The sequence below is a fragment of the Corvus brachyrhynchos genome, unplaced genomic scaffold (genome assembly GCF_000691975.1).
Source record: "Corvus brachyrhynchos isolate BGI_N302 unplaced genomic scaffold, ASM69197v1 scaffold370, whole genome shotgun sequence".
In the NCBI taxonomy this organism is placed as follows: domain Eukaryota; kingdom Metazoa; phylum Chordata; class Aves; order Passeriformes; family Corvidae; genus Corvus; species Corvus brachyrhynchos.
Window position 1 is genome coordinate 194832 of NW_008235977.1, and position 10007 is coordinate 204838.

Below are 10007 nucleotides of genomic sequence, written 5' to 3' on the forward strand. Positions count from 1 at the left end.
TTCGTTCCCTGCTGACAGTGAGGATTCTGGGCAGGAAAGCAGAGCAGCTGGCTAGTGTTTACTCACAGAAATGCCAGTGAGTACATATTACAGCCATGTGCTCCATGTGCTTTATGAGCACGTCTGGTAGCAGAGCCCTTGAGATCTGTGCCAAAACTGCTACACTGCATCTCAGATGTATCTGAGCTTTAAGGATGTTTAAAATCTGAGGTCCCAAGAAACTTCATTAGAATTGGTGTTGCTTAACAACTATCTGGAAAAAGATGTGAACAAGGTGGCAACATTTGAAGATGACAGAAGTATTTAGATTAGTTGTGATAAGAAGTGACAGTGAGGAACTTCAGAGAGATCTGACAAAGCCAGATGAATAGTCAGTTTGATAACACACAAAGTTATTGTTGACAGCTGTAAGATAAATTAACTGAAGTTGCTCAGGAAAAGGATGCAGGCATTCACTGAGGACATCTGCACTGAAATCTTAAACCAGTGTGCAGCAGCAGTCCTGAAAGTTAATTAAATGTGAAGATGCATACAAAGGAGAGCAGGAGACTATTATAACATCAATCTATAAAGTAAGGGTACATGTTCATCTGTGCTCAGATCCAGTCAACCAATCTCAAAAGCTATGGTAGAAACACAAGGGACTTAAACGACTGCAAATATGAAGATAGTTCCAAATGAAGAGAGAGTGAGATTTGAGAGTTTTTAATTAGAGAGATGAATAATGTGGTGTAGCAATAAGAGAATACAAATTTGTGTAGAGATAGGTTTCCTTGCCACAAGATGTCATTGTTCACAAAAGCTGAATGTCCACTTGCAGAAAATAGGAAGAGGGATTAACTGAAAAAAGGCTTGGAGACTGAGGGAGCTTGTTACATCATCAAAGGCAGATTTTCTCCAAAGTTTTTGTCATATATGTAACAAATAAATATTAGTAAGTAATTTACAGTGACCATACATAATAGAAAATAACACTTCCTCGTGCCTTAAGGGATACAAGTCTCTTAAGGAACTCACCATAACATTGCAATAATGGAGTCCTCCAGGATGCTGGCCCATGTACTGTGCTAGATCTGTGTGCTAAATAGAAGAAAAGAACTTGAGGCAAAGCTACTGCTGTAAAATGCCTCTACCAACAATGCCTCTTCTGTAAATGGGAAAATATGCAACTGCTACAAAGGTGCCTATCTCACCTTGGTGGACAGCTGGTCTGATGCAGCACACAAGATGTGCTTAAGTTCTGGGTCACATCAGGGACCTGGCTGACCTGTTATCTCACCCCAGCATTTATAACCTGAAGCTGCTGGTTAACAGAATTCATACTTGTGCCAGAACTAATCATAAAGCTGCAATAAGAAGACATAGCTTCTGTATTTTCTTTATAATTTGCTTGACTATCAGCAAAAGCAAGAGAAGTAGCAAGACTCGTATGGAGAATTTTATATGTATCCTGGTCTCCCCATGAGAGCAATCCACAGCTTGGTCATGGTGAGCCACTGGGGTCAGTGCCAAATCTAACCCCAGCTGGGATGTGAGCTCATATCATTATTTCCTACCCTCGCTGTGGCTAAAAAACAGTACTTTTATTGTGTTGGCAAGGCAGAAATGGAGGTAAATAATGTCTGCCACCCCAGTAGACACAAGACATGGAATCATTTTTGCATACAGCTGTCGCACATACAGAAAGAAAAGAGTAAGGCTGTGTGGCTGGAAAGCAGGAGATCAAGAAGGAAAATCAATCATTGCACTAAAGCATTACAACTCGTTTCTTTGTAGATTTCTCATAGTGCAGTAAATTCATTCTGCAGCCACTTCCCAGTACTTCCCAGTACTGGCTCCACAGGAAGCTAGAAAAACATCAACTCACCACATACTCAAAGACAAATGTTAGTGTCTCCTTGGTCTGGATAATGTCATGAAGCAGTACGATGTTGGCATGTTTCAAACACTTGAGAAGAGAAGCTGGGAAAACACAAAAGGCAGATCAACTTTACTGCTGCTGGAAGTGGAAGGAGATCGTGCACAAAACAAGGCAGCGAAAATAAAAAACTGGGGAGTAATAGTCCAGACTTGGAAGTTCTGTAAGAAGTGGCAACTACTGAGTCTGAAGGAGGATGGAACAGCTCCATAGAGAAGCAAGCATCAGTGCTCCAGGCTTGGCAGGAACCCATCCTTCTCTCAGAGGTGGGATCTTGCCTCTGTCAGAAATAGCAGTTCATAGTTCCCAGGTGTCAGTTTATAAGTTGAGAAGTAATTTCTTCAAGGTAAATGCTGAGAGGAAGGACCTGGGAGCTCCCAGAGCCAGAATGAAGCAGCCTCCAGCCTGTCACTGAGCTTCTCATACTTCTCCCATCCACGTCCTGGTGTGTGCCCTCAGCATGGCCCTTACGAGAGACTTCTGGGAAAAGCTGAGTTCTACCAGTTTCTGGCTTCACAACCACAGAGCAAAAATCTACAAAAAGAAATCACTGTAGATATAAGCTAAATTCTGAATTTAGTTCTGTGCATATTGGTTACTGTCTCTGGTTAAAAACTCTTAAGAACAGAGAAGAGGAAGTTACTGAGTGAATACTAAGTTGTTTGTATTTATAAAACTTTGGCAAGCTTTTCTTTCAGCCTAACTATGCAAAAGCACCATCGCAACTCTGTGGCCCTGGTCCTTAGGTCCTGACACGCCTTTGCCAAGCCTCAGCACATGGGCTGTGGTGATGGAGGGGGCAGCACATGGAAGCATCTCTGGCCCCATATAGACCACAGAGCACTGACTTATGCTAAGACAAAAGCTGCAGCCTTCTGATCCTTTTGGCTGTGCGTTGGGTTTGTTATGTTACAGCAGGCTCCAGCCAGCACACTCCTGAAAGGAGCTTCTCAGCAGACACTCTCCATGGGAGAAGAGGGTGCACAGCTTCATCATTTGCTACCTTAGGTGTGTGACAATATTGCAGTAACTCTGTACAGAGGAGGAATGTGGGGAAGAAGTGAAGCTGGGATTACTTTGCCTGTAGGTCACTGGCACAACTGAAGAATCTGAGCCAGCTGTTCACAGACAGTAGCCCCAAAGCCCAAAAAACCAGATGTCCCTGACCCCAGATTTTAGTTCAGCTTTTGACATTGCAGAATATCCTCAGAGCTGTTCCAGATCCACTTTTCTCCCGCTGATTAAAACCAAATTAGTTTACTGTCAGACCATGCAGTCCTACAAATTTCATTCAAATAAGGCATGGGCGTAGGATCTTGTTTCAGCTGAATTAGCACACAATACAGAGCATGGGCCAGCTGTGGGAGGTAGAGTTTTGGTCACAATTAAAAGCTGCTTTTTTGGTTTTCAAACAATCTGAAAAAGATGTTTGAAGAGTTTCATGCTGGCAAAGCAAATTTATACCGGATTAGCACTTTGCCTTTTGCAATCATAACAATTTCACCTGATTTCAAAAGCCCTACTGCCAGAGTTACTCTGTATGACACAGCTGTAGCCCAAGCCTATGTCAGTACTCAGACTACTGAGCAGTAAGGATGGCCTGATTCAGAACAACTGCTGGAAAAGCAGATTGCAAAGCAGTTCTTGCACAGAGCTTGGTGCTGCTGCAGCTAAACTGCCTCTACTGCTGATGCTAGTCCATTTAGCTACCACCACTGTGTTCCCAGTGCACAGCAGTATGGACCTTAAACATGCTCCACACTGCACCTAAAATTCTATGAACCTAGTAAAGATACTCTGGCTAGAGCCCATCTGCTACAGAACATGATAACCTGACTCTGTGACACCACAAAAATTCCATATGACTGGAGCTATTGCTCCAGATGAGCAGCACAGAGGGTCCATAGTAAAATGGAGGATTCACTGCCTGTGCCTTAATCAGGCTTCTGGGAACTGCTCCTCACTTTGTTGCTTCTACAACCCCCTGCTGGGGTGTCAGGTGCTACTGCCAGAACCGCGCTTTAAACGCATTTTGTCTCTGCGGGACTTCCTGGGGTGAAGCGTCTCTTTGTCAGGGGAGCGCATTCCTCCAGGGTAGCAGAGAATGCGCTGCGTTAATAAATCTTGTGCTTTGTTTTTGCTACTGACTTACATTGTAAATTTGAGGTGTCAGATGCTGCAAAGCTCAGCAGTACACAAAAGACCTATTTAAAGCAGACCCTTCATAGGATCACCCTTGTTTTCTCACATAATGAATGAAGTTAAGACTCTCAGCCTGTCCAGTAGAGCATGTTAAAGGGGTGCTGATCTTTAGCGCATCATTAGTTCGATGTAGGTAAAGCTTTTAAGGCTTTTTTTACTGGTGGGCTACAAGTGTAAATGCAGAGCAAAAGCACCACAGCAAATGAGTGTATAGGAAACTGTAACACAAGCCATTCTTTAAATAGGCATATTTAGATATCTCTCTGCTTTCACACAGAATTGGACTAAGGACTTCGTAAACTTTCTTGCCTTAATTACTGTTATAAACCTGGAGTGGATTCGGTGACCTCTCTCGTTATTCTGAGTTGACTGCTATGAGAGTCCTTGTGTGCTAGTGTTGCTCAGTGAAAGCTGGCACATCTGGTCCCTGACTTTCCATCCCCGTGACAAGATTAACCCTACTTTCACAAGTGCAGTAAGAAGTTAAAAAAACCCATATGTGTGACGTCTTACATTGATAGCTTTCACTAATACCATAAAACACTGGCACAATGGTTGCATATTTCTGTGTATGGGAGAAAACAGATTATGGTCTTCTTGGGATTGTACAGCATATGAAAATAGAAGCCTCAATTAACCAGGCTTGTGAACTTAGTCTGTAGGGATGCAGTAAGAAGTTAAAAAAACCCATATGTGTGACGTCTTACATTGATAGCTTTCACTAATACCATAAAACACTGGCACAATGGTTGCATATTTCTGTGTATGGGAGAAAACAGATTATGGTCTTCTTGGGATTGTACAGCATATGAAAATAGAAGCCTCAATTAACCAGGCTTGTGAACTTAGTCCGTAGGGAAATGTAAATACATTCAGCCAAAATCAAGCACTTGTGAAACAGCGTTTCTTTCTCCAAGAAATTGAGAAAGCTGCAGACATTTTGCCCAGTGCTCTACAAAGTCAACTGATAAGAAGAATTTCTCACTGGACTGAAATGACAGATGTTATTAAACACCAGTTTTATTGAAAGTATCTCTCTTCAGGCTGAGATCTGTGATGCTCCAGGTATCAGCCAGGAAAGCGTCATGGTTGTAGTAACAAATCCACAACTGCCCAATGCAGCAGTGACAAAAGCTGTGTAGTTTCTAGAGGGAGTGAGAAAGCAACTATGAAGGAGGCAGCAAGCAGGAGGTGCAAGAGGGCCCTGACACTGCTAGAAAGAACATGTCTGGCTGCAGCTGGCACTTTCCTCATCACAGGCATGGATGCATCTGTCACAAGTGCATACACCAGAAGTTCCTCCTCTGTCCATTGCATGCCTATCCAGCCCAGCGTGAAGACCTCCTCCATGAGAGGATAAGGAAACTGAGAGTTTTGGGAGAAGGACAGCCAGCACATTGAGTAAGCAAGAAAGGACTGAGGGAGACATCATGGAGCTTTTCCAGGTTAAAACAAATGCTCTTCAAGAGTGATGTTCCTCTGTGTCTTACCTTCCCGAATGGCTGTAAAGGGCACTCCCTCCTCTGCCTCCAGCTTGATCACTTTCAGTGCCACCAACTGGCTGTTGATCCTGTCAGGTCACAGTAGAAGGTCACATGAAGCATCTCAGTGCTTGGCATGATAACATTACAGTGTCCCAAGCAAACACCCAAGCAAAATTTCTAGGGCTTGCTGACCCACTCAGGCCAAGCTCAGAAGGGAATTACAAACCTCCTCCATCTTGTGTTCATCAGCAGTGAGCTGGGAGCCAGCCCACCTGGCTAGAGAAACACTGTGCTGCTGTCCAGGTATTGCTAAAGCACGGCTTTGAGCAGTGGTCCCACTCCACCTCTCACAGCTTTCCTGCCCTTGTGTGATGGCAGCATGACCTCACCCCCAATTTTTCAATCATGTGGAGATCTCTCACTTCAAGGAAAACTTTTGCTCCCTCCCTGGTTCAGCCAGACAATCTCCTGGCACACTGCTGTGGACCAAAGTGTCTTTGTGGAGCCTCCATGACTGTAGTGGAGTAGTTCCCTGAAAAGTTGGGATGGGGCTTTGCAAATATCCTGGTTAAAGGAAAAACTGGACTTTTGATTGGCCTTTATCTCCCATAAGAGGTGTTCTCAGCAAGCACTGGGAAGGCAATAATGCTCACCTGCTGATCCCCTTGTACACAGTTGCACAGGATCCTTCACACAGCTTCTCTAGGTGTACATAGGATGTGGCAGCTCCAAACGGGATGGCTTGTCTCTGCTTCATCAAGAAATTGGTATGTGCTTTAGATTGCTGGGTAGAACAAGAAGCTACTAGCAGGTCATTCAGTAATTAAGTACTGATTCATGGCTGTAATAACTATAGGATAAAGTATCTCCTGTCTGGCTCTGTGGATGCTACGCCTCACCCATTTGAACCTCTTCACAACATCCTGCTCCTGGAAAGAATCAGTGTAAATCCAAGGTCTCTGTGTCCTGTACCTCCAGCTCTGGAGGGTGCAGAGCTGCAGGGGCTGCAGAGAGGGTAGAGAAAGGGATGCTCTGGTTACATCTGACAGCTGGCATAGGAAAAGGGGACAAACTGTGTCACTGGCAAACTACCATTCTACTTACGAGTTTCTTTTCTTTCTCTTTGACTGCAGTGGCTTTGAGCAATGCACATCATTTTCATCTCTCTCTCTACCAGTCACAGATCTCCAGTACTGTCTGTAAGGGGACCAACCTTCTGTGTGTTCCTGTGTTAGTAAATGGTAGTGCTCACTCAGAACACACAAAGATAAAGCTGCCTTAACTGCAGAGGTTACTTCTGCAAGTATCATTCTAAATGCATGTTATTCCCCCTTACCCTTAATTTATTTGTCTCTAAATAACCTGTTAGGGCAGGGGCCAAAAACCAAATGCAGAAGTGAAATTTCAGGAAGTTTACATTTATGTATTCTTCTCCCCCTTTATCCCTCACCCCTCACCTCCTTCCTCACCTCTGTATAACTTACATAGCCAGTTAATTTGGCCCATACCACATAACAGTGCTATACACTACACAACTATAAAAAAGGTATCAATGAATGGCAAGCAGGCTGCAAGCTCCTCCTGAGCAGCTATATTGAATGGATGATAATTTGACAACACAGTGTTTGCCATCTGTGGCATGCTGCCTCCTCCAGAACTGCAGGTTGTGGGCTGCCTCCCTGTTTTACAATCCCTCATTGGTATAGAACTTGCTGGAGTGCAATCTTCTCTCCCTGCTCATCACATCAAAGGCATTTATTGTCATCTAAGGTACAGATTCCTCTTTTAGTAGCTTCACAGGCCTGAAGCTTCAAAGTTTGATGCTGTCTGGTTAGAAGCAAATGTGATAGCTTTGCACTCCCACAAGTGGAAACACCCAGGCTTAGCCTATCTCAATGCAAAAGTGTCACATTGTGATATTAAATACCTCTGCTGTAGTCACTGCTTCCATGTGCTGAAAGCCTTGGATTTGTTGGGAGCCCCTTCTCTCGGAACAGCAGCTGCAGCATCCTGGTCTGACAGCACTTACACACAGAACGTCTCCCATGTTGTCCCATTTAAATTAAACTGTATCTCTTTTTTTCTCCTTTGCTCCTCCTCGTCCCTCTGTGTCTGTAACAGCTCATATGACTTGCATGAGGTCTCTGCCTCAAGCAGTCTTGTGATTTCTGCAGTTTTTCTTTGAAAGTCCAAATGTACCCCTGGAGTAGCTCCACTGATTCCAGTTCTTTTGGCACATGCCCTCCAAAAACAGCCAACATTTTTCATACTTGAAAATGGAGAATTAATAAATCCAAACTTTCTGCTTATACACATTTTTTTCAGTTAAGCAACTCTCCGTGTAGTAAGTTGGATAATAAAGGGATAGTTTTCACACAGGAACAGGCCTTGACTTCCCTCCCTGCCTATAGCAGTTCTAGGCTTCAGACTTTAGCCCCTAGGCTCTCAGCTGAGCTTTCTAAGCAGTGTGGCTGAGCTGTGCTTTCTGCAGGAGCTGCATATTGGCTGTGCTTGCTTTGGCATTTACATCAGCATAGGGACCTGTCTGTCCTCGTTGGATTATATATCTAAGGGATGCGATGAGTTGTAGCTGATAGAAAAGAGTCTTGTCCGTATGTCAGAACAACCAGAGCAAACTGATTAATCCTGTCCACCATAGATTTCATCAATTATGTACCGAGCAGGGAACACACAGTGGATTTACCCTGGAAGTGCACAGACAAAAGTCCCCTTCTTTCAGTCCTGCATGAGCAGAACTCACTGTGCGGCTTCCTAGGACTAACACTCAACCCACACAGAGAAAATGCTGACAAGGGCTGAAGGAGCAGACATCATCCTGTGGTATTTTTATGCTGACCCATTAGGTCCTTCAGTTTTCATTTGAATGCACCATGTGAAATCTTCCCTTCGCTTCACTGTTTTGAAGTCTAAGAAGCTTTCCTTGAGCAAAAGGATTTCTTTAAAGCAAAAATGTCCTGGGAAGGCAGGGACAATTTCTGTGTCTTGTTGCAACCAAACCACCCAGCCTTTGCATGGCAAGAAGGAGCTAACATACCTGGAAGGCTTGATTTCCTTCACATGACTTTCTTTTGCACTCCCATTAGCCATAATTTGCTAAATAGCTATCATCATGGACTTTTGTCTTCTCATTATTTTCCAAATATTCTTTGAGCCATCAGAAAACAGCAGCAACTTAGTGTGCTATCCAGGCATGAGAAAGGTCGTCTGGATGCAACGCACTCAGTAACAAACTGGTTAGGTAGTCTTTTATTCTGGAAAACAGTTTTTAGTGTTATGACCAAATAATACTTGCATTTTAAAAGAATGGAAAGATAAATGCACAAAAAGTAGACAATATAAAATATACATGTAAATTCAGATGAAGATTGTAAATTTTAATCTTGTATACTTTTTGTGTCAGGGAGTAGAGGGGAAATACTCTGTTAAAAAGAGAAGTAATCCAACTTCTCCCAGGTAGCCAGAGCTGATAAATGAAGAAAGCATGGTTTCAGCTGGTGGTTGTTGTTATTCAAAAAAATATGGAGTAATCATTCTAGTTAGTGGAGGAAACACTCTAATATAAATGTTTATAAGCTATCCTTAGAAAATGCAAGAATTTATAAAGGAGAGCCTATACCTGTCTTTGGAACCATGGTTTTTAAATGAAAGCTTCAGGCAATGTAAGAAATAGTCAGCTAAGAGGTGACATTAAAAGTACATTTTACAAAACTTGTTTAAATAGAAACACATGTACATACCCATACTGGGATGTGTATATACACACACACACACGCTCACACACACATATAGTGTGTATATACACATCTGTGTATGTATATATATATAGTGTGCATATATAGGTGTGTATATATACTGCACGTATATATCCATAGAGGTGTATTCCTATAGGCGTGTGCATATATAGCTAGATAGATATTTTGTATACATATACATATAGGTGTACGTACATATTGTGTGTATATACACACATTGGTGTATTTATGTCTACGTATTTTAAATGTATTCTGTGAAATCTGTGCATGTAGAAAAACACACATAGACGTGTGTGCATGACTCGTACAAACACGTGCACACACCTGCACGCACATCCACCCGTGGCATCACATCTCTTTAGACCAGGCTGGTCCTGAGGGGAAGCTCTACATTCGCCCCTGAGGAAGCTGTGGCGCAGGCCCGCTCCCGGTTAGAGCAGTAGGTGACGGGAGGGTTTGCGGAGCAGGAAGGGCCGGGCGGCCGCTGCCGCTCTCACCGATCCCGCGTGGGCCGTGGCCCGGCTCTTTATTCGAGCCTCGCCTATTTCCTTATCACGGCCACGTGTCGCTCCCGTCTCAGCCTGTTTTGTCCCGGGCAGGGACCCGTCGGCGCTCGCGCGGCGCTGGCCC

The 10007-nt window shown here is 43.6% G+C and overlaps 1 protein-coding gene across 8 annotated transcripts in view; it reads right to left on the reverse strand.

Annotated features, from left to right (window-relative positions):
* Window positions 1-7731, reverse strand: part of CDK15 (cyclin dependent kinase 15) — a 44919-nt gene extending 37188 nt beyond the window's left edge. For 3 of the 8 annotated variants that reach the window (XM_017728004.1, XM_017727993.1, XM_017728001.1), the window contains exons 1-5: window positions 7532-7720; window positions 6258-6355; window positions 5611-5690; window positions 1868-1962; window positions 1018-1080 (exon numbers count right to left, since the gene is read on the reverse strand). In XM_017728004.1, coding sequence (XP_017583493.1) covers window positions 1018-1080; window positions 1868-1962; window positions 5611-5690; window positions 6258-6355; window positions 7532-7651 — 456 coding nt within the window. In that variant the 5' untranslated portion in view covers window positions 7652-7720. Of the gene's footprint in view, window positions 1-1017; window positions 1081-1867; window positions 1963-5610; window positions 5691-6257; window positions 6356-6503; window positions 6654-7531 lie in introns of all 8 variants that reach the window. The other 5 variants (XM_017728034.1, XM_017728008.1, XM_017728014.1 and 2 more) reach the window with 5 other exon arrangements.
* Between the last annotated feature and the right edge of the window lie 2276 nt (window positions 7732-10007).